At 39.2% G+C, this 25,364-nt stretch overlaps 2 protein-coding genes across 3 annotated transcripts in view; one reads left to right on the top strand and one right to left on the bottom strand.

Annotated features, from left to right (window-relative positions):
• LOC5576735 overlaps window positions 1-12,546 on the top strand; it is a 175,930-nt gene extending 163,384 nt beyond the window's left edge. Inside the window, exon 9 of one of the 2 annotated variants that reach the window (XM_021837689.1) lies at window positions 11,632-12,546. In XM_021837689.1, the coding sequence (XP_021693381.1) occupies window positions 11,632-11,782 (151 nt within the window). In that variant the 3' untranslated portion in view covers window positions 11,783-12,546. The remainder of the gene's footprint in view (window positions 1-11,631) is intronic. The other variant, XM_021837690.1, reaches the window with a different exon arrangement.
• Window positions 12,547-23,840: 11,294 nt separating this feature from the next.
• LOC5576717 lies at window positions 23,841-24,931 on the bottom strand. The gene is made up of 2 exons (XM_001656173.2): window positions 24,357-24,931; window positions 23,841-24,298 (listed from the first exon to the last, which is right to left on the bottom strand). The coding sequence occupies exons 1-2, from the start codon at window positions 24,802-24,804 to the stop codon at window positions 23,946-23,948; spliced, it is 801 nt and encodes a 266-aa protein (XP_001656223.1). The 5' UTR covers window positions 24,805-24,931; the 3' UTR covers window positions 23,841-23,945.
• Window positions 24,932-25,364: the final 433 nt, after the last annotated feature.

Raw genomic sequence — 25,364 nt, 5'->3', positions numbered from 1 at the left:
AGAGATGTAGATAATCAAATATTATGTAGTTCTCAAGATGGTCTCTTCTAAAAATTTATGGAGAATTTCTATCTGGGGATTCCTAAAGGAAGTATGAAACATTTAAAAATGTTCACGAAGGGGTTATAATTCATGAAATTTATCTAATTTTCATGGTTAGAAGCATTGAAAAAAGTATTGGTCATTCCAGACCACTTTTTATAGGACGGCCCATAGGACCACGCAGATCCTAGCGAGGCTAGCTCTTCCACAACCGATTGTAAATCATTAAAGAAAGACAATGCAGAAATCAATACCACAAACGGCTGCTGCAACTCTCTTTATTTAAAACAGATAGATAACCGAATCTTATTCTTGGCACTTTAGATTCACTTCAGCAATGGTTTTTTTAAGCTACTGAGGTCATAATTGACCATAATATGCGTCGCGTTGAAGTGCTTCTTATGGCAAAGCTGCATATAATTCAAAAGAGAAAACCCCCCTATGCCAAAGTGAATCATTGAAGTGCCCAAATAGTTATGCACTCCATATATTTACAATAGGGGCCTAGATAGTCGTAGCGGTAAACGCGCAGCTATTCAGCAATACCAAGCTGAGGGTCGTGGGTTTGAATCCCACCGGTCGAGGATCTTTTCGGGTTGGGAATTTTCTCGACATCCCAGGGCATAAAGTATCATCGTACCTGCCACACGATATACACATGCTAAAATGGTCATTGGCATAGTAAGCTCTTAGTTAATAACTGCGGAAGTGCTCATAAGAACACTAAGCTGAGAAATGGGGACGTAACGCCAGAAAGAAGAAGAATATTTACAATTCATCAACATACACAAATATCATATTTTCTCGACGATCCTTCCCCACTTTTACCTACGACGACTCATGCTTCCCAACCAACTTTTCTCCTACCTCACTAACTCTATTCCAATAATACTCCTTAGGGTCGCAACCTCGACTCCCGATCGTCTCCTCCTGTCACGAAACTCCTCCTCGTTTCGATCCTCGTACATGCTCCGTCCTCCATCCGAGCTCCTCCTGACTTCGATCCTATCATACTTCGACCAGCTAGTACGCCTACGTTCCCGAAGCATTCCGTCCTCCGATGCGGCCAATCCACCTCCAGATACATGCAGTGAGAACACGTTCCTGGGCCCATAACCTGTTGGAAACCCAGGCGCAGTAGACATGATTCAAACCGTTCGACCGAACAATTATCATATTTGACCCAAAATCCACATTCATTTCATTTTTCATTTATTCAGTTAACATCTAAACAGATAACACTGAATCAACAATTTCACGCCACAATACTCGGTTCGTGGCCGCATCTCTCCATCCTCGGTTCTGCCCCACGCTCGCCAAATCGATAGGCACTTGATCCGCTCACCTAACTCGGTGCGCTTCACGCCCTCTTGTACCAACCGGATCCAAAGCGAACACTATCTTTGCAGAGTTGCTGTTCGGCATACTTGCAACATGCCCTGCCCATCGAATCCTGCCAGCTTTGGCCACCTTCTGAATACTGGGTTCGCCGTAGAGTAGAGCGACCTCGTGGTTGATCATTCGCTGCCAAACATTGTTTTCCTGCACATCGCCAAAGATCGTCCTAAGCACCCGACGTTTGAAGACTCCAAGTGCTTTTAGTTCCTTCTCGAGCATCGTCCACGTTTCATGCCGGTAGAGGACTACCGGTCTTATGAGCGTTTTGTACATGGCACATTTGGTGCGGACGCAAGGGGTGGATCACTCTTGGTGCATCTGATACCGTTTTGACTCATATTCCGAACACTTAAGGCCAACAGTGACTTCAAATGCATCTGATTGGCATAAATTGGCTGATATTTGTGTAAATTTTAATTTCTTCGCAAAGTCTAACTTTTAGCTGTTGGGTGTACCAATAATAATGTTGATTTAATTAGTTTTAGTATTGTTTTTACGTAAAAGTATGGAACAACATTTTGATTCAAATGCCGAACACTGTGCTTATTCTGTCTCATATTCCGAACACCTTGATTCAAATTCCGAACGGCACGAATAAATCGTATTCAAATGAATAATTTTGCAAATAAATTTATCTGAGCTTGTTCTACTGGTCTCAAACTCGAGAGTCATCACTAGTCCTGCGGTAAAAATTATATTGGAAAGGTTAAAATTGAATTGCAATTGACTGCCATTTCCTTGTTATTTGGTGACATATTTCAGTGAAACATTTCAACCAAATCGCCATACAAAAACCGAGTGTTCGGAATATGAGTCTGTTCGGAATTTGAGACAAAACGGTATATCTAGAAAATTGGATGCATTCAAATGCATTTAAATGCCCTCTTCCTGGGAGGGAGGCACCGATACTCCACACGAAATATAAGACAACTTTATTTTGAACTGCAAGATAACTCCAGCTTGCCAAAAAGAATCAAGGCAGGCTTCGAGAAAATCGGTAGTTTCCTTTTGTTGTGCACCTTCGATCTTTCCTGACAAACATGAAAAAAGGGCCACAGTTTTCTATGCACTAAATATTCATTTTCATTAGAAAAATTAGAACGATGCGTTTTTCAATGCTTTATGTTCAATCAGATTAAAAGGTGCTCCCGTGACATTACTTGCGTTATGTGCATGAATTGATTTTCATTCGATTTTTATCACTTTTGAAGAAATACGATAATGTGTTTTTATCAGTTACGCGCTTTTTTCATGTTAGTCCAATGTTTGAGATCTGGGCTCACAATGACAGTTCGTGACAGCAGAATCTCGGCTCACTATGACGTACAGAAATTTTGTATTGGTTTCTCCCTCCCAGCCCTCTTCCAGCAAATTACAAATCATGGCTTGCTCAAACGTTTTACTGTTGTCGTTGCCAAAGTGTCAAACCTATCATTTTACAAACTCGTGACGAGCTGTTACCTCATCCAAAAAATATTCAACCTCAAGTTTCGAAGCACTGCCAGATTATCGGAATTTGAATATGACTGTTGACACTTGGAAAACGATGATCCTAATTTCTTTGTAGACAGTTAAAAAGCTAAGAACGTGCGGATGGGGGAGAGCGAGTGTCGAATCTTTGAAAGCTGTCTAGAGTAGTGGAAACCGGTGAAATGACTTTACTCGGTCCAAGAATTTTCGTTTCCGCGTACCTAAAATGTAATTACTTTTTCTAAGTAGTGACAATGGAAGTTATCCTCATCTAAGCCCATCCTATTGAATCTGAAGACCCCGTTAACTTTCGTCAATCTGATGGTTGACCATACATTTATTCCAATCAGAGATCTTATCCGATTACCCAAAGAATATATGAGGCAAGTTCGAGACAATGTTTGGTATGGAGAGGTTACTATAAACACTTAAGCAACAGGAATAGTTTAAATTGTGGACATGAAGCAGTATGTAGATCAATACACATTCTATAGAAAAAATAATCAAATCGCCTCACTACCTGAAGATATAGTTGAAGAAAATGATAAATTAAAACCTCAAATTATGTGTGCTTCGTATTCCTAACTATCATTATAACAAATAAAATGATTTATTTTGTCAAAGTTTTCTATTTTTTGTGTTGTTATTTTTCATCCACTTGAATGTGATTTCTACAGTATAAAACTTGAAACGCAGATTCGCATAATAATATAAAGCTGTTGAATCTGGTCCTCTTTCAGTGAGGCGGAGTCGTTTTACAGATTGCAGGTTTCTCGAGAAGACGCTTTAACTACTCCTGCTTGCAAGTAGTTTCGTTTCTGTATAAACTAAGGACAAGACTTAAGACAAAGGCATTCCTTAGCACAATACCCCGAAGATCCGATTAGTTCGATCACCTGAAACTGATAATAATTGGTCGGCGTTAAGTCAGAGTGGACCAAGTGACATTTTTCATATTTTGAGAAAAACGGGCTCAAAGTCTAACGCTTTGTGTTTTTTTATCTCAGTAAAATTTTGGTTCAATATTTCTACCCATTCTTGTGTTACTTTCAAACAATATAATGTGAAGTGATAAACATGAAAAATCACAATCCGAAACTCTGATAGAACGATTTTTTGATGGACTATGTGCACTTGGTCCACTCTGACTGAACAATTTCAAGAAAAAAAACAATCATTTAATGCTTGCGTGGTCAAACTGGGTGCATATCTTTAAGCTGAACATATTATCAAGACCCTTCGACATCAGTATCGTAAATTCTCCAATAATCCATATCTTCAATCTCAAAACCAGTGGCATTACGATACCTTGGAAATTAAGGTTTTGAAGGGTCAGGGCGTTGAAGACCAGAAATATTCAAATATGCGTTCAGTCAGAGTGGACCAAGTGCACATAGTCCATGAAAATCTTGAGTACCGACCAAAATATACTGGTCCAATAAGCGGGTTCTAGGACAGTCCATACATACACCATAGAACTACCATAAACTTCTATCGAACTCTGAAATCGACTCAAAAAATGCAATAATCAGTTTGTTGCTTTTTGACACTTGGTCCACTCTGTCTGCACAGAAATTGTTGCAATTTCTGATCACCTACTCAAATGCGGTAAATGGCCAAAATAAGATCCATCGAATTATGACATGTTTATGAGTTTCTATTGATGGATGGGAAGAAGAATCATTCCGTGCCAAAAAATCTGGAAAATAACTTGAAATGTCTTGCATTTTCTAGACTTTCTCAGCGCATCGATCGTTTTCGTTGTTATGGTATAAAGCACTTGGTCCACTCTGACTGCATACTTTTATTGATTTTTATTGATCATCCAGAGTAAATTTGTTACATATCTCTCTCAGTTTTCAACATTCATCAAATCGGATCAAAGTGAAATGGAGATAACGTTATTTTGCATCTAATGGCAGAATAATCCAATTTTCCCAAGTTTTGTACTTGGTCCACTCTGACTTAACGCCGACCAATTAGTCTATGAATAAGGTACATAAGTACGAACAAACCATTTTGAACATTCACAACAAACAAATACGCGTTGCTATAGAACGATTGGTTGACAAGGTGGTGTTGTTAACGCCAAAGCTAAGTTGATGCGAATGTTGAAAAAATGCATCTGATGCAAATCGATGTACCGTTTTGACTCATATTCCGAACACTTAAGGCCAACAGTGACTTCCAATGCATCTGGTGGGCATAAATAAGCTGATATTTGTGAACATTTTAATTTCTCCGCAAAGCCTTACTGTTAGCTGTTGGGTGTGCCGATAAAATTGTTAATTTAAACTTCTTTAACATTGTTTTACCGTAAAAGTATGGAACAACATTTTGCTTCAAATGCCGAACACTGTGTTCATTCTGTCTCATATTCCGTACACCTTGATTCAAATTCCGAACAGCACGAATAAATCGTATTCAAATTAATTATTTCACAAATAAATTTATCTGAGCTAGTTTTACTGGTCTCAAACTACAGACTCATCACTGTTCCCGAGGTATAAAATAGATTGAAAGACGTTAAAATTGAATTGCAATTGACAACCATTTCATTGTAATTTGATGACATATTTCAGTGAAACATTTCAACCCAATCGCCATACAAAAACCGAGTGTTCGGAATATGAGTCTGTTCGGAATTTGAGACAAAACGGTACATTCGATGTGCATTGAACAAGTGATCCACCCCTTGTGCGGTCGTGAATCTCTTTTGACCGCAACTTCTTCTGGAGGCCATAGTAGGCCCGATTTCCACTGATGATGCGCCTCCGTATTTCACGGCTAACGTTATTGTCAGCCGTCAGCAAGGATCCAAGGTAGACGAACCTCGAGCGTACCCCCGTCTATCGTAACACTGCTAACTATGCGAGCCCTGTAGCGCTCGGCCCCAGCAGTAGTGAATGTTCGCCTGAAATCTTCACACGATTTTGCACACCTTCCATCGTTGCTCTTATCAGTCTCGTGAGCTTGCCGGGAAAGCTGTTCTCATCCATGATTCTCCATAGCTCTACGCGATCCATACAATCGTATGCCACCTTGAAATCTATGAAAAGGTGATGCGTTAGGCCTGGTATTCACAACATTTTAGAGGATTTGCCGTACAGCAAAGATCTGGTCTGTTGTCGATCAGCCGTCAACGTCCCATGAACTCGTTTACTACAGGTAACAGATGAGAGAATGACATATGGGATTATACTTCGGTAGCTATTCTGTTTCCCAGATTGTGCCTATCAGCCGATACAGACAAATGGCCAGCCTCTCCAGGCCCACCTTTATAAGTTCAGCTCCGATACTATCCTTACCAGCAGCCTTATTGTTCTTGAGCTGGTGAATGGCATCCTTAACCTCCCTCAAAGTGAGGGCTGGTTGGTTTTCATCACCCGCAGTACTGACGAAAGTATTTCCTCCGTTGTCCCGTCCTTCATTGCCTGTGCTCTCAGCGCCATTCAGGTGCTCGTCGAAGTGCTGCTTCCACTTTTCGATCACCTCACGCTCGTCTGTCAAAATGCTCCCATCCTTATCCCTGCACATCTCGGCTCGCGGCACGAAGCCGTTGCGGGATGCGTTGAGCTTATGATAGAACTTGCGTGTTTCTTGAGACCGGCACAGCTGTTCCATCTCCTCACACTCCGTCTCCTCCAGGTGGCGCTATTTCTACCGAAAAAGGCGGATCTGCTGTTGCCGTTTCCGCCTATAACGTTCCACGTTCTGTCGGGTCCCTTGCTAGCATGACTGTCGGCGTTGCATTCTTCTCCTCCAGAATCTGCCTACATTCCTCGTCGAACCAATCGTTCAGTCGATTCCGTCCCATGTACCCGACGTTACTCTCAGCTATATTGTTGATGGCTGCTTTCACTGTTCTCCAGCAGCCACAAGAGGAGTGCGCGTAAAACGCGACTTTATCATCATCAATGCTTCCGGAATTAGGGGTTGTGTACGTTTATTATGCTGAAGTTGAAGAACCGGCCTTTGAGCCTTAACTTGTACATTATCTCATTGATCGGCCACCACCCGATCTCATGCCTCTGCATATCACCCATCACTATAAAAGCTGTTCCCAGCTCGTGTAGATGGTATTGTTACCTCTAAACGTTCGCACCATTGATCAGTTCCAACACGCTTCCTGCAACGCTACGATGCCGAATACACGGTCCTTCAGCACGTCGGCGAGTATGCGTGTGCTCCCGATGAAGTTGAGAGATTTACAGTTCCACGTACTGAGCTTCCAATCGCTAGTCGTTCACGTGGTCTTCGCCGATTGTCCCGGTTCGTATTCTCTCGTTGATTATTCGTTGATGTTTTTACGGCTGGCTTGCAGGGGCTGACACCAACCCCTTAGATTTCCTTAGATCCTCTAGAAATTACTCCAACGATCCGCTCAAAGGATCGTCGAAAATATTTCTGAGATCCGAAAAAACGAAAATGAAATTTTATTCCACTAGAGTGTGTATCCTTTGGCAGATACGCGAACCTCAACTGTAATGCCGTCTTTGGTCCGTGTACTGGACTCGGTTTCATAATTTATTCATGAGTATGCCACGAAACAGCTCGAAGATTAATTGATATTTTTAAGTTCTTCAATAATTCACTTACTTCATAAATGGCATCAAGAATTGTTTTACTTCTTCCTCCAATATTTACCTATTTTCTATATTATTTGATCATAACTTTTCTTCAGTATTTTTTCAGTCATTCTTAGTAGAATACCTTCACAAATTACTCTAGTGATTACTTTAGCGATATCTTCAGTATTGATTCTAAATTAATTTTCTAGAAATTCCCACAGTTGTTACACAAGGAAGTCCTCATTGTGTTTTTTGTCAGTTCATTAATTCATGCATTCTGGGTTTTCATCCAAGTTTTTTGTTCAGGACTTCTTTACAAAATTCAGCCAGTCATTTATGTGAAAATACCCCCTGGCATTTCTATACGGATTCCTTTGGGAATTCTTATATGATTTTTATTACGAAGTTCTTCAAAGACTTCCCTTGGTCTTCCTTTGGAATTCTTTAGCACACTCTTTTAGATCTTATGCAAATAATTATTGAAATATTTATACAATTTGTCTAGGATCAATAATATTGTAAATTATACTAGTGGTCCCGGCAAACTTCGTCTTGCCATCAAGTAGGCTGTTGAAAAACGCTATGGATCGTCTCTACAAAATGTCAGTTCCGTGCACTCTCGTTTTTTCAATTTTCCCGGTGAATATCCTGGGATTTTTATTCACACAAACACGTTGGAACCCTTGACGAACAAAACGGATGAAAAATCATTCAAATCCGTTGACCCGTTCATACAAACACCATTCCATTTTTCATTTATATAGATGTAGAAGAAGACTCCTGCAAAGCTCTCAGAAGAAACATATAGATATTTGAAACAGTCTTGAAACTTTAATTGGATGAATTTATTTATCAAACTTTTGATAAGATTCTGCAGAATTTTCTGGAGGAATCCCTGAAAAATCACAAGCGGAATTTGTGGGGAAATTTATAGGTTGTAGCATAGGTACCGTTCAAAATTTAATTACGTAAGAGGTAATTGGAGGTTGAGGGGACGCGCCATACAAATTATTTTTATTCTTCATATCAATAATCTTATTATGGGGGGGGGGAGAGGGGTTGAAAAACTTTGAAAAACGACTGACATAATAAATGGACAGCCTCATATTCTGCTGGGAAAAGCTTTAAAAAAAATCCATGCAAAAAACTTGAGAATAGTTCGCCAATCTTTTGTAAAAATCTGGTGGAGTTACTTACTTGATACTTGATGGGCTACAATCCACTACGTTGAATCTACGTCGAATGGATAATTCTTCTCCACTGGGCTCGGTCCTGAGCCAATCGCTTCCAGTCGCCCTGAACGTTAAATGCCCTTAAGTCCTCTTCAACTGCAAAAAGCCAACGTGTGCGCGGCCTACCACGAAGCCGACGGCCTCGTCCGGGTTCTCTACTGAATGTTATTTTTGCTTGTCGTTCTTCCGGCATTCGTACCACATGACCAGCCCAACGCAGCCTGCCGTGTTTTATGAGCTTGATAATATCCACTTCTTTATATACTTGGTACAACTCATGATTCATGCGACGCCGCCAGATGCCATTTTCTTGTTTACCGCCGAGTATTGTTCGCAGCACTTTACGCTCAAAAACTGGAGTTATTTCCGCATAAAATGCCGAGAAAAAAGACATAGTTCTGGAAGATCTACATGTGGAATCCCGGGACGATTCTATTGAGAAATGTAGGAGGGAATTCTGGGAGATCACGGAGTAATACCGTTTTGATTCATATTACGGACAGCTTCAAATTCCGGACACTGTACTTTGCATGGGAAACATTTCACACGAAATGTTTCAATTTTTGTTGTTCAAAAGTTCTCATCTTCGAAACTCATTTTTTTTAAGCATTTTCCATAGATATCTATGCACATCTATAATGTCCAGCTGCCTTAGACGTCTCTTAAGTAGTGTGTCGATTTCAATTAATGATTTGACTTCACCAATTATGATTTTCATGAGCTGTCCGGAATATAAGGCAAAAGTAAGGAAGCGTCCGGAATAAAAATCATAAAAAGCTCACACATTACATTTATTTTAAATTATTTATGTTGCGGAATCAAAATATTCACCCACTATTCGAAAGTAAAGTGTTTTGAAGGCTTGAAAAATCTATTGGCTATTTTCTTCCCAAAAACATGGACAATTTTCTGAAACAGTACCGAATTTCAGTTTCGCTAGGTACAACTTTATTTTTTACTAACGAAAAGACTTCCGGTTTGTTGCAGTCTCTTCTCTATTGATAAGAGATTTTTTAAGTTACGAACGAAAGCATTTCGTGCTATGTCATAACGTATGTTTAAAAAACTCTGAAAACAAAATGTATTTATCATATTACAAAATTAAGCATATGAAATATGAATAGTAACTAAAATGCGATTTCAGCTGTGGTTGATTTATAAAAGAATCAAAATCAACTCCTTATATTTACGTTAAAACATGTAAAAATCTAAAGTTTTTGTTGTCCATCCCAAAGTATAGATATTTGGAATAAGTAAATCTCAAAATGACTTATTTTATTATGATTTTGTGAAGTCACATTATGTGGAGAGAAAAACCAGCGATTTTTTTTATTATATTGTTAAATGTTCTCTAGCAAAGTCAAATAAAATATTAAACAAAAAATAATATATAATCGTTCTGGTGGGCTTCGATCCCACGACTCCCAATACGTTAGACTGGGCGCTCTTTCTAAAATCAAAAATTTCAATGTAAAAGGTTATGTTATCGAACTTAATTAAAATATACCAAGAAAAAAATACAAAAAAAAATGTATTTGTTTGAAAAAAAAAATATTCACTTTATCAAAGTCGTACTCATACTTTTTGGTCGATTTTTTTTTTCATACAAACTTCAAGCTCGTTTAGCTCACTCCCCTTCCTATAGAATTGACGGATTCCACTAAAACTTCAATACAGTGATCCCTCCATGAGTCGATATTCCATGACTCGATATCGACTCATGGAACCATACTAAACACAAAATTTCAAGGTTACTATGATGGTCCCTTCAAACGGCTTTCCAAGGCATTCGTTTCCACGACTCGATATTTCCATGAGTCGATGGTCCCTTCAGATATCGACTCATGGAGGTTTTACTGTAGTACAAACAAACAAGTTTAAGGGTGTACCTCAAATTTATTGCTGTTTGCATTTGAAATGTAAATCAAATCTAAATGCCTTTCAAATGCGGAAAAATAAACTAATCAAAGGATACTAAGCAACCATGACCCACATCACCGCCAACCTAGCAATGAAAAGCATTCTTTGACTTCGCCTTCCTTGTTAAAAATCTCACCGCTTTTGATGTTCTCGCACTTAATATTTACATTTCAATTTCACACAGCAATACAATTTTAAAGTAATTTATGACTAATAGTTGAAAGTCAGTACGTAGAAGAAACAGAAGGTGGAAAGACAAAAGATCGAAGTAAAATAGGTCGAAATGATAAAAAGTTGATTTTTTTTTATTTTCCACCATGCAGATCGTTTCCGACCTTTCGTTCTTTAGATTTTTATTGTTTCGACCTTTTGTACCTAAATCCTCTAATTGCGGATATAGAACTTAACTCTGTAGTTTTGCGCGTGGCCATAAACAAGTCAAACTAACATGTATAATTTACATTATCTTGGGTTTCATTACGTTCTGGATTTCATATTGCCTAAGATCATCCCTCTGTATTTTGTTGTATCGCTTATAAACAAATCAATGCATAAAAAAACAATATTTTGTAATGCTAAAAAACTTTTTTATGAACTCCATTCCAGAAAACATTACGATTATGTGCAATGAAGGGAAGCCTCAACATTGTGTTACCTTTGCAACTCTCAAAGAACTTCAATGCCTCATCGCTTCAAAGGCGACGAACCGCTACGAACTTGTTCCACTTGAACAGCTTCTTCCACTTGTTATCGGCACGCGTTTGTCGTTCGTTAGCGCTGATGAATTAATGCAATCGCTCTTCATTTCGCTAATGAAACTATCAATCACAGCAGTTGATAGTGCAACCAACCGCAAAGGGTTTATTGAAGCATTAAAATATTTTCCTCGCATTCTTCTCTCACCAAATTAACGTGCGCCTTCCAGTAGGCAACCCTCAACACACCGCAATCACACGTTCACTAACGCATCTCCATTTCGCTTCTTTTCACCACAACAGGGACGCCTCGGAGCTGCAGAAACCCACCTCGACGAACGCGGCCGTGATTCGGTTCTACCGGTACGTGCAGGCCGCCCGCGACGGTCAAGACCAGCGGGACTGCCGGCAGACTTACTCGCTCTGTACAATCAACATTGACAAGAAGAAGTAGTAAACGCAACAAAATAATGACACAACAAACCAACAATAGACCGGAAAATAAGGCATCATCACAAACGAATTCGGAACGGAACCAGTTGCTCACAATAAGGGAATGACGATTTGGGCGAGGAAGCATGCAATACCTCAATTTGCAGAAAAATGTGGGAGTATGGTTAGAATAATACGATTGTCTGCGAATTTGACAGCAATTTCATCGCAGAATTCTGTCGAAACCTTAAAGAACTTGTAACTTAAACATCTGAAGGTGTTTTTTGGAGGTTAACTGAACTTGCTCTCGTGTACATAATAAACAGCCAGAAAAAGTGTGAAATGCACTGCTCATTAGTTTGTAAGGATTCCTCCAGTAATAGAACGTCTAACTTAGTCAAATTAACATAGAACTAGTAGATAAATGAGGGTATTCAGGTGTTGGAACATGTAATAACAACAATTGATAGGGACCGAATTTCAAAACATTACGGAAACGATCTATCAAAAGGCACACTATTAGAAGATAGCTTTCTATGGGGTCAACTTTTGTTTTGACCGTGAATTTTCTAACAAAAAAGTGAAAGGAAATACATGAGGTCCAGTAGTGTACCAAATTGTTTCAGGTTATAGTTATAACGTATTTATTGTGAATCGTTTCTTAGATGAACCGATGGTTGCTTACTGTTAGTAATTTATTTGTTTTATGTTTAATTTATTTCATATTTATTTATTTATTTATTTATTTTGTACTGTAAAAATAGCAACTAATAAATTATTAAACTTACAACGATTTGTTTCAAATGAATACATAAATCTTCACAGCCATTTCATTTATATTCGAATAATACGAAGGTAAAGTGCGAACAAAGTTTTCCGTTCAAATTTTGAAAATCGTGTGACAGGAACGAAGTTATTCTATACTCATAGAAGTTAGAAAAATTTCCTTTATGAATAGATCCTGGACCAAGAATTGAAAATAATCACCTTCAGCATGGTAGTGGTTTGTAGCCGAGAAGGAGAGAGGTTTTAGTGACCATATACTGTTATGTTACCAAGCTAGGTCTATAACTCGATTGTTACGTTCTGAAAAATCATAACAATTTCACAGCGAATGGACATCCAAGTCGAATTTCAAAACTTTATAAGAATGACAGCACTAGTAGGAACCATCATTCTGTCTATGCCAGAACTGTAATCCGAGGTAAAATTGATCAGTTTGTCAATATCTTCAGAGTTGCATGGGAAATTGCAAATGTTCCATGTTTTATGTTTTTAAAACAATTTCCGTTACCAAGAGTTCTTAACTTATATTGTGTATTGTTTTCTGAAAGGTTTGAGCATGTTCAATAATATTTTCTATTTTTTTATTTGTTGATATGGAGTAGTACCTAACATTGATCACCCGACGGTGTCAAAGTTTCGATTATTATCGAACTTTCATGTACGATGGATATTTTTTCTTAAGTCGGCTAATGAAAAGTTAAAACCTATTCAGTTGGCGAAAATTTTCCAAACAGACCTCCATTGAATTTAGTATGGATAAAGCCCTTGCAGTTGAAACAATCTAATTTACCCCGACAGAATATTTTCAAACATTCAGTATGTGACAGTTTTGTCACGGTGCCGTAATCTCTGGTCGACTCGATCATTTAGTCGAATTAATTTTCTCCAATTTTAGACTATTCGGAAAACTTTTCCAAACTTTTTGTATGCACGAACAGAACACTTCTTGAACCTAACTATGGAAGAATAAGGTTAGTTCAAAGGCTTATTCTCAAGCCGTTTTGTGACATACAAACATCATTCCATTTTTATTTATATAGAAGATAGATAAGGTTAGTTTTGCGAAGAAATATTCACTGTTTTTTTTAGGTGTAAGCAATACTGTAGGAAAAATTAGTACCTACTAAACAATTCACCAGTGCTAATTTATATGCAAACTTTGAGTGCTTCGAGTTTTTTTGCTAGCTTCAATTCAAAACTCGTTATTGAAACCACACAGCGTGATAAGCATGAGTTTCAAATTATAAAAATAAAACTTTTTATTTTCAGAAAACGTGCTTATTTCAAGGGAAATAGCCTACATTTAAGCGAAATATGCTGGAGTTTGATTTTGAATTTAAATTGTACACGATTTGTAAGGCATTTGACGTAATTTTCAGAGTTCCTGAGTACCGTAATCCGGGGTAACATTGATCAGTTTTTGGGATATTTTTTTTTTTTTTTTACAATTCACACCGTCTTCAGCCAAAGGCTGCACAGACTGAACAATCACGAACATTAGGCAACGGACAACACAGAACACCCTGTAGCCCAGTGATGAATTTTTCATTTGACGAAAAGTTTCCACCTACTGGAGCGGGAATCGAACCCACGCTTCGTGGCACAATACGGCTAAACGACTGACGCCGCTAACCGCAAGGCCACGAAGCCCACAATTTCCTCAATATTTCATCAAAAAATGTAAATATTGTGAGTTTTATATTTTTGAAACAAGTACTGCCACCCATAGCTCGTGACTATATACTGTATTTTGTTTTTTGAAAGATTTAAGCATGTTTACAAAATTGTTTTATGTGATTTTTTCATTTAGCTGATATGGGGTAACATTGATCATCCATGTAAACAACGTTCGGTAATATTGAAAATGTCGTTACTGACTTAAATCATGGCCCCTGAAGCCGAATATGATGTCCAAACGCTTACATCTCATTTACTTTTTGAGTTATTTCAAAACTAAAAACACCTCGAACAGCGGAATACGCCTAAAGGTAGGCAATTTACTAAGGGAATTCTACATTCTTAACAGTAATTCGTTAATGTTGCCTAATTGAACATACTTATAAAAGTTTTGACAGCGGAATCGTTTTTAAAGCTGCCATTTTTAGTGAGACCCGCATTTTTCTTGCTCATATTGCCTGCAGAACTTATGTGAGACATGAATCTTCTTTTTCCATAACACAGTCAACTCACCCTCAACTTACCTTAGTTATTACGTATTTCTATATCGAGTTAGAGAACCATAATGAATGTTGGTTTTCATGGCTAACTCGATGGTCCCTTGGATCGCAGTTGCACTGGTTTGTGTTCTATAACTCGATACCTTCCTAACTCGATGGTCCCTTCCATATCGAGTTATGGAGAGTTGACTGTAATCGATAATGACACCGTGCACCAATGTAAACTCGTGCACCAGCCAAACTCTTAAAAGTCATTTTTGAGGTGCCGTAATCCGGGGTAACATTAATCAGCGGGGCAACATTGATCACAATGACCTCCCTCGTAAGAAGCTCAATTCAACATTAATCGATTAAATATTTTCAATGCATGAATGGTGATTACCTGCCTTCTTTTGATAAGCTAATAAATATTGAGGTTTTCTCAAAAATTGAGTAAATTTTTCAAGTTTTGGAATCTATGATTTTCATGATTATGGATAACACGCTCAAAGAATCATGTCTCACACAAGTTCTAAAAACGATATGAGCAAAAGAAATGCAGATTTATTAAAAATGACATCGACGAAAGCGATTCCGTTGTAGAAGCTTTCATAAATATGTTCAGTTAAGAATAATTCACAAATTACTAGAAAGACTGCAGAAATTCCTTCGTAAATTGCCTACATCTAGGCGTAATTTTATTTTTGATATAACTTAAAAAGCAAATGGCTTGTAACAGTTTGGCCTTCATATTCGGCTTCAGGGACCATAATTTTAGTAAGTTATGATATTTGCAGCATTACTGAACGTTTTTTTAATGGCTGATCAATGTTACCCCATATCAGCAAATAAAAAAATCACTAAAAACATTTATTGAAACATGCTTTAAGGCGAAGTAGGCCGTCATTGAAATTTGTACGCGTCGTTGATGAATGTTACTAATTCATCTCACGATTTCGAATCAAAGAAAATCAGTTGGTTTTGCACTGACACAGCTGAAAAAGTATCAGCATACTTTATGCATGTTGGCGCGTACAGTGATACATTTTCAAATCAATATAATCTATAAAATATTTTCAAGTCAATATAATCTATAAAACTCAGTTTATCACCTTGAAATGCAAGCTGAAAAGTTACCATTGTTGCCAAAACGAATGACGAGCTACTAAGCCTTAAATTTTCAGAAAACAAATACTGTCTTTTGACACGAGCATTGGGTGTTAGTACTTGTTTTAAAAATATAAAACTTGCAACATATTGATTTTTTCAAATGATATATCAAAAAAAAAAAACGATCAATGTTAACCCGGTTTACGGTATTTTAAAATGTATACCAATATTTTCTTGAGAAAATTCTTCATTCTTAACATTAATATGATTATTTTGATGAATTGAACACACTTGAAGAAGTGTTGACAACAGATTCTCGGTGTTTCCACTTCAAGTGAAAATAACAATTTCTGTTCACTGTGCTATATTTACTGCCCGTTATAAATACGGACTCGCTTGAAAAAGTATTGGGCTTGAATTTGGTTGGCCGCCCGTGATTGCTACTTACACAAGGAATCAACCAGATGAAAACTTGGGACTAACAGACACCCTCCGTGTATGAGTGCTGGTGATCTTCTACTTTTAGGCAACAAGAACCCTACACCTTCCCGCATAAACTGGCATAGATGCGGGGATATATATGGTTTACTGTGGGAGCCTGTTTAATGCATCATCAACTCCTCCACTTCCGCTCATTGAGCGACCAATGAGCGTAAACCAAACAGTAAACCGTATATATATATCTGCATCTATCCCAGTTTATGCGGGAAGGTGTAGGGGTGGTAAATTTATGGCAGAGAGGCTTGCTTGTTTGGTTTGCAGACTGTCTATGAGAAATCGCACAAACGTGTTTTTTCGTCTCTGGTTCTAGCAAATGCTATGAACTGTGATATATTAAGAGTGGAAGATAAAAGCAAGTGAATGATACAACTACAAAGTACGACGTAAGGGACGGTCCTGGGATTGAACCCATGACCTTTTGCTTGTGAAGCAGATGCGGTAGCCAACACCAGCTGAATAATGCATCACCCTGAAAAACTTAGCATCACCTCAAAACAGGAACATTCATTATGCTATATTTCGAGATGCTGATGATCTATAATGGAGCGGTCTTCAGCAAAGTTGTCCTGCAGATCAAGGGCATTCGGAAAGCAACATCATAAAAGGCAGGCTAGACAATCGTCACCGTCAAATGGAAAAACTCTATGACGAAACTGAAAGAAGCATCGTCATCGTCACTCAACCAGCGTCGGATGACGATTTGCCGCAGAGATCCGATCACAAAGGCTCGGCGTGATGACGAACAATTACGATTCCTTCGTAACGGGCGAATCTTCGTTCGAGAGCAGTGAGCCGACTAGAAATATGAATCGTGTCTTCGACAGATTAAGAGCATTTTTTTGAAAAAATAAAATAAAACAGAACAACAAAACATGTCTGAAATCGAACAAACGGGCAAGAGGTATCAGTGTAAAATCTATGACAAAACGTCGAATGGACAAAAGAGCAAAATCTTTACAGACAAAGGCAAACTACGTAACTAGCGATTGAAAGCAAACATTTGTATCTATTCTCACACTTATTGGGCCCTGTGTTATCTGTTGTCCAATGTTGCTGATCGCGCATCTTGTTTAACACCAAGTTGGTGGTGATGTCTAAACTATTTATATGTCACTTTCAATATCGAAACTGGTTTACTTAACTGTATGTTCTTAATAAGAGGACACCTTTAAATAGCATTCACTGCACTCTGTAGATAAAATAGCAACTTTGTTATCACTAAACCATGTACATTCACTACAGTGTAAACCCCTAACAGTTAAAACAGACGTGGTGGAAAACGCGCAGCTATTCAAAAAGACCGTCCTGAGGGAGGAACAATTTCAGTTGGTCAAAGACCTTTTTTGGTAAAAATTTGTGAGACTTCTCAGGTTACAGTGCATCTAGAGTTACTAAGCACGGGCTTTAGCCTTATTTGCAGGACCGATATTGCTTGCAGGATCATCCGTGTACTGTACATTTTGAGACCTATTTTGATACTTCTCATTTTTCTTGGAATGCTTCCAGTGTTTTGAAAAACTCAATTTCTCATAACTCACGCTTGAGATTTTTCATGCGTGAGTTGTCAATCACTCAACTCAGCAGTCAAAAAATCATGGATGAATAGGCTCACCTCTTTGACTCATTTTCTCGTATTTCCACAGTTTACTCACACATGGCAATAATTTCTTGTTAGTCTGGTAAAATTATAATAGTCCTTTCTAACGTAAACAACAACATTCGGGTTTCACGAGTTTTTGACGGGTTTTGCTATTGAATCATTTTTTACGGTTTGAGTTGATTGAGTGATTTTACATTAAAATCTGGCCCAGATAGCCGTAGCGGTAAACGCGCAGCTATTCAGCATGACCATGCTGAGGGTCGTGGGTTCGAATCCCACTGGTCGAGAATCTTTTCGTAAAGGAAATTTTCTCGATTCCCAGGGCATACAAGTATCTTCGTACCTGCCACACGATATACACATGCAAAAATGGTCTCTCGGCAAAGAAAGCTCTCAGTTAATAACTGTGGAAGTGGTCATAAGAACATTAATCTGAGAAGCAGGCTATGTCCCAGTTGGGACGTAACGCCAGAAAGAAGAAGAAGAACATTAAAATCTAAAGCGTGAGATTTGCGAAGCAGATCTCTAATGAGTTTGCTCTCACGGGAGAGCGTATTGATTGAGTTTTGAGTGAGAGTCTATCAACACTGAATGCTTCACATACGTTCCGTCGAATGCGCTGTTTAAAAGTCAGCGCAATAATTGAAGTGATGCCAAAATCTCTCAGCTTTCAGCTGATTCATTGGACTTATTGCCCTCATCAAACTGCAAAAGCTTTGTGTGTAGCTTTTTAAGTGTGCACCTTGAAAATGGTTTCCTGCGATACAAGCAAACAAGCAACGATTAGCACTGGTGGAAAAAATTGAGTTCAAATTGAATGACCAAAATGTTCGAGACCGCACCCTCGGATATAGACCATCAAGACACCTGCATAATAAGGTGAAAATGGACGAATGCACAAGTTCACTATTTTGACGTTTGAGCGGTGCCTAATTCATCGGTTGTCATGGTCACATAAATAACACGGCACCGCTCAAACGCCAAATAATGAACTCGTGCATGGATCAATGCACGAGTTCATTATCTGACGTTTGAGCGGTGCCAAATTCACTCGTTGCCATGGTCACGTAAATAACACGACACCGCTCAAACGTCAACGGGTGAACTCGTGCACTGGTCCATTGGTCCATAGTTATAGAGACTTTTCGTTACTAAGCAGTTGTTTTACTTCTTGGATACCGATGGAGTGGGCAGCTTCGAGTAGCGTATGAAACGAGTCTTCTTTAGTCTCCGGCAAGCGCAGCACACTACGATTCTGATGCTTCGAGAGATGGTTTAGTTGGAGATTTGCTAGCACATTACCGAAACAACATAATCAACACAATCAGCTATTCCAATTATGAAGGCTGGAAGTTTTGCACTGAAGCGCTCCTAATCCGGAAAAGTCTGTGGACCTACGTTTAGAATGACAACACCAACAATTTTCCCAAGCGCATCAGATCTGACAGGAGAGGGTAGTATTCGGTGAGTTCTCTGCTGGATATTCGCTACAGCAACATGGAGTGGCGGAGCACCGGAATCGATACATTATTGAAATGTGTCAGCCTTCAACATTTTGGGACGAGGCTAGCAATACGGCCGTATTTCTGCATAACCATCTTCCTCCTCATGCGATAGAGACGACACTGTATGAGCTCTGGTGGGGACGCAAACCGAACTTGTCGCATCTGAAGGTGTTTGGGTGCAAAGCGTTGGTCAATGTGCCAATTTCAATAACCACAAGGCATACCGGTTCATCAATATGGCGACTAACTAGTTGGTCGTAAGTCGACACGTCAGATTTGTTGAGGAGAAGTTGGTCCAACCAGGTACTGAGGTTGCAAATCTGGAGGACGAGTCATACGCAGGCTTCTTCCCTGCTCTTGACTTATCCTCTTTCTCCCCCTTTTAATGGTCAACCACAAAAGAGAAGCGATTTTACCCACACACAAACTGAGTGTACTTGATCTGCGGGATGAAGAGTTTACAAGTTTGTTTTTGCTTATTTTTATTCCCACTGTGGTAAAGAGTTTGTTTTGACCAAGGCTGGTTCATTCTACTCTGTAGCCAGAGTAAGGATATCTGACTTGGCAAAAGTGGCTAGGAGGTCATCTTTAACTTGCTGGCCGTTTTGTTTACAAACAATACTGCCTGACCTGGATAACGCTCAAACTGAAACTAACCGTGCTACCAATAGTGTGAACGAAATAGTTTTAAAGAGAGAAAAGTAGAGTACGCTACGCGCAGATGCGGCTGCATTAGAATAATTTCTGACATCATTTTTTCTCCAACCAATCAGAAGTCATTACTGCTCGACCCGCAAGATGCTGAAACTAAAACTAACCGTGCTGCCATAAGTGTGGACGAAATTGTAGAAAAGGAGAAAGAAGTATAGAGCACACATGGAGCAGGTGCGACCGTATTAGAATAATTCTTGATAACACTGTTTCTCCAACCAATCAGAAGTCAATTGTCCGACTACCTGTCTCAGATGTTCGTATACAAAACGGCCAACCCTTCCTCACCTACCCTTCCTGGTTTTCTCCACAAAGTGAGCATAATGTATCACCTTAGGAGGAGCTGAACCCGCCTTGGTTTTGACAACCTCAGCGCTTAAAAGAGAAAAAGATTATTTTCTCCCTTCCTCAGTTAGGGGGAGAGCATTTTTTCCCATTTCTCAGTTCGGGGAAGAGCACTTCCAGACAGCTCTTCGTTGTCTCTTTGTAGGAAAGCAAAATCATGCTTTTGCGTTGACGGAGAAACCAACCTCAGTTCATCCCAAAAGCAATGATGATGTATTTGCAGAGCCTCACAGTAAGCTAGAGCTGTCAAATGGAAGATGTACGTTTGGATAGAGCCAACGTTTCTCTCCACTCTCTCAGCCATGGATTATTCAACCAACATCGAATGCTTACTCATAATTGTTGTGAGCGTACGAGGTCCATCTATCTCCATCTCTATCTCCATCTATCAGATCAAGATGAGCAAAATAAAGCCTGGTCATACGAAGACATCCTACATCCGTTGCCACCCATGGCAATAGTGCATTAAGAAGAAACCGTAGAAGCAACTACAAGTGATCCTGAAGATGAAGGCGATGAAGACGAAATGTCGGTTGCAACCGATAACGATCTCGATTCTTGCAACGAGTCCGTTCAGGAAGACCTGAATGAAACCATCGTACGGAGTTCCGAGCGTTCTAAAAAGGGTGTCGCTCCTCGGCCGTACAGTGAAACGAGTAACATGGCCCTTGTTGCTGAACCGACCACGTACCAATAGTCCGGAAAGCGATTCAGAGATAGCAGCCATGGAGGAGGAGTTGCAATCACATCGTCAAAATTCGACCTGGACCGTTGGAGCTCTACCGGAAGGACGAAAGGCCGATGGTTCCAAGTGGCGGTACAATGGAGTAACGCCTTACAAGGCGAGACTGATAGCGCAAGGCTTTATTTAGAATTTTGGTACTGAGTACGACCAAGTATTCGCCCCGGTAGCAAAACAGGTATTCCGAACGTTTTTAACTATTAAGCACTATCTTTAAGCAATCGACCGCCGAGTGTACATGTCGGATTTGATTATACGGATTATCGGTTTTTTTTTTCACTCCGGATAATCAAATCACCAGAAGAAAAAATAAAATATGCGATAAAAGAATTTAAATATTATATTTCTTCGTTGTTTTATTTATATGATGCAGTAGCGTAGCCAGAAAATATTTCTAGAAACATTTAGGGAGTTGAAAAGAAAAAAAATAAAGCAGCATACACAAAAAAAAAAACCTTTTTCAAACCCCCTTTTTTTAACTACGTTCAAATCTGCTAAGCCATTCATATTGTATATTGCAATACTCAATTATCTAAAATTTATGCATAAAAACTGAAAAACAAGAATATCCAAAAACAAACTCCTGATAATCGAGTCTAAAATTCCGGATAATCGAGTCACCGGATAACCGAGTCCAACCTATAGTACAGGTTGGACTCGATCATCCAGGATGCATAACCCTAAATAACATCAAACATTGAAAAAAAGGAAAGTCTTATGTTGAAACATGTAATTTAAATGCCTACTCCAAACACTCCACAGCATATAGAACAGCCGATATTTAAAAGAAGCAAATATATCAATTGGAAAAATACTGGCTTGTGAATGACGGTGTAAAGGTATCTTTGAAGAACGGCTGGTGTTTAAAAAAGAAATAATCGTCGATAGAAGTGTCCATATCTTCTCTATAATATCTAGTTCCAAAAGAACTGCCAAATTTCTATTGAAACTGTATAAAAAGAGACTAATAACCACTTCGAAGCATAACTCGAAATAAAACTGTCTGCGTTCAGAAAATGAAATTTTTGTGCGGTAAATAAAAGGCAAAATACAAATTGCTTCAAATGGTACTTCTGAAAAACATCATATAAAAGAAGGAAAAGTCACAGATGAGAATGGCAACATGGTGAAAATGTTGGCAGTTAAGAGTAAAATAATTTTCTCAGCGGTAAAATTTTGAAGCACGGCTTTTGTTAAAAGTAAAAATGTGTCGAATCCACCCTTCAAACTCAAAAGAGTATTTGGGATGTTTTGTAAATGATCACCATAGATTTTTTTATTTTTTTTTGCATTTTCTCCAATGTTCTCATTTTGAAATACCGTTTTGACTCATATTCTGAACACTTAAGGCCAACAGTGACATCAAATGCATCTAATAATCACAAACTAGCTGATATTTGCGGAAGTCGCAAAGTCTAATTGTTAGCTATTAGGTGTACTGATTAAAATATATATTTAAACTTGTTTAGTATTGTTTAACGTAAAAGCATGGAACAACATTTAGATTCAAATGCCAAACACTGTGTTCATTCTGTCTCATATTTCGAACACCTTGATTCAAATTTCGAACAGCGCGCACAAATCGTATTAAAATGAATAATTTCGCAAACAAATTTATCTGATCTAGTTTTACTGACACCGAACTAGAGGATCAATACTATTCCAAGGAAATAAAATAAATTGAAAGTCGTAAAATTGAATTGCAATCGACAGCCATTTTCAAGTAATTTGATGACATATTTCAGCGAAATATTTCAACCAAATAGCCATATAAAAACTGAGTGCAAAACGATACTCTTGGTACCCTAACAAATTCAAACCTAATTCCAGAACCATCAGCGAGTTCAAAATTTGTATTACACGAATCAAAAATATGGTCCGTTTGTGATTTTTCCTGAAAATTTCTGAAATATCGATCAAATAGTGGCGAAGATTACTTTCAAAATAACTCAAATCTATATGACTTGTTTGGTTTTCCTATTCGGCTTAAGAGGCCATGATTTTTGTGAAAAACGAAATTTTCAATATAACCGAACATTGTTCACAAAGGTGATCAATGCTACCCCATAGAACTAAATCAAAAACTCGACAAAAAAAAATGTTTAAATGTGTATAAAGCTTTCAGGAAACAAAATACAGTGTTTGGACAAACTGCCGCCTCTGCGAGATACATTGCCGGAGCAGATCTAATCCATCAACTACCTCCACATGAAAATCACTGTGATATATTCAGTATATAACACAACGTAGGATAGTTTGGACGTACAATAGACGTAATTAGTTAAACCCAATAAATCATTATGTGAACCATCAAATATAGTTTTGCCGCGCTGGAAATCGAGCCGCACTTGCTCGATCATACAATATTTAGTCACGAGCAATAGATGTAGTACTGGGCAGCAGTACTGGGTTTAAGAATATAAAACATGCAACATTAAAAATTGTCAAGTAAAATATTTAAGAAATTAAAAAAAGGAACAACGTTGCTCTGGACTACGGTACATGAAAGTTGCATGATAGCTTCCTTTGGACCACCGTTTAACAGTTTTTGTTATACGAAAAATATCAGTTTAAGCATCACCTTGTCGAGAGACATTCCCACATTATCATTGAAACACCGCGACTCAGATTCATACAAAAAATAAATAATTTATTCGACCGGTTCGATTCTCGTTCATAAATAAATAATTTACAGCTTTGGATTCGGGTGACGCCCTCAGTACCTCATCCTAGAGATGAGCAGCGTAGGCTTGCTCCTGGGCGGCATCGAGCGATCGTTTCCTCCAGGCTGGTGGGGCTTCCCAGTGCACGTGCGGGGCCGAGATGTGGTGATGATCGATGTGGTGGTCCACGTGGTGGGTGTGCGGTGGTGGATAGTGGACCACCTCGTAGTTGACGATCTTTGGCTTGGCGAACTTGAAGATGACCATCGCAGCGGACAGGACCATCGACAGCAGACCCAGGGTCATGGCCTTCCAGGTCTTCAGGGCGATCAGAGCCAGAGCCAACGGCACCAGCACAGTCGATTTGAACTTGATGCCCAGCAGGAAGGGGATCATGACTTTCTTAACAAAGCCACGGCCTGCAAAAGAATGAATTTAACTGTTATCACCGAATCAGACATGTGGGAAAAGACTCACCTTCAGCGACATTTCCTTCGGTCAATGGAACAACGAGTTCTTCGGCAAGACCTCCCTGCTTGAGGGAGTCTGGGATGTAAGCGCGGGCTTCCTCGGATTGCAGAACCTCCGGAACTCCCATCTTCAGAGCATGGGTTGCCAGAAAGCTATCGATTTTGTTTAGCAAGCTGACAACTTTGTTGCCGCGTTGTTGGTCCTGGACCTCTGGAGCTTCCTCATCGTCAACGCCAGTTCGAATGATGGTCAGGGTGTCGGTAATTTTGATCTCGTCCTGATCGGACACGGTGCTCAACCACGAGAGTGCCTTCGATTTCACACACTTCATGTTGACATCGGCCAAGCAGGATTTGTAGATGTCGGTGGCAACTTCGGCCGCAGATCGGGGCTGCTGAGCGGCAACCATCCCGATGACGGCTGCCGAAAGGATCAACACCGTGAACGAGCGCATCTCTAACCGCTAACGACTAAGCTGAACTGAAACGAATTCGGAACCAAAACACCACCGCTCTGCACTGTGTCCAGTTGATGTGTACTGAACGATTTGTCAAATCAATATGAATTGTTTGATATTCATTACATTGGATTATATATCGCGCATCCGAGCGGGGGCCAAGCGTCGACTGTGGTTACGAAAGGTCGGTCACAATCAATGGGGGTGGCAGCTTTGGTGGTGTTAGCCAAGCGCCATTTTGCCGTTTTTGGCTCCCGTAATCAAGCCCCTCAAGGAGGATACACTGAGTGCCAAAAATCCAAATCTACCCTCACGCTAGTCGAGTTGACAGTTATGGGTTGCGAAGAGTTGAAATTTTTACTTTGTCCCCATATATCGTTGTCGTCGTCGTAATCGGCGGTGGCGTCGCACAGTGGGATGAATAAAGAAAAAAGTAGGACAACCAAGTTTGCACTGAAACTATTGTGTTCGGCGTTTTTTGTTTTGTTATCGGCTGAGTATTGCTTCAAGCACTCAACTTAACTGTATAAAACTTCACAAATAAATATTTTCGTATA

The sequence above is a fragment of the Aedes aegypti genome, chromosome 1 (assembly GCF_002204515.2).
Source record: "Aedes aegypti strain LVP_AGWG chromosome 1, AaegL5.0 Primary Assembly, whole genome shotgun sequence".
In the NCBI taxonomy this organism is placed as follows: domain Eukaryota; kingdom Metazoa; phylum Arthropoda; class Insecta; order Diptera; family Culicidae; genus Aedes; species Aedes aegypti.
Note: the sequence above shows the minus strand (reverse complement) of the source record. Positions and strands in the feature narration are given on the sequence as shown.

Bases quoted from the DNA above. Each gene is read 5' to 3' on its own strand.
- LOC5576717 (XM_001656173.2), bottom strand. From the start codon at position 24,804: ATGCGCTCGTTCACGGTGTTGATCCTTTCGGCAGCCGTCATCGGGATG. The intron at 24,299-24,356 runs GTGAGTCTTTTC...ATTCTTTTGCAG, and splicing joins CGAAGGAAATGTCGCTGAAG to GCCGTGGCTTTGTTAAGAAA.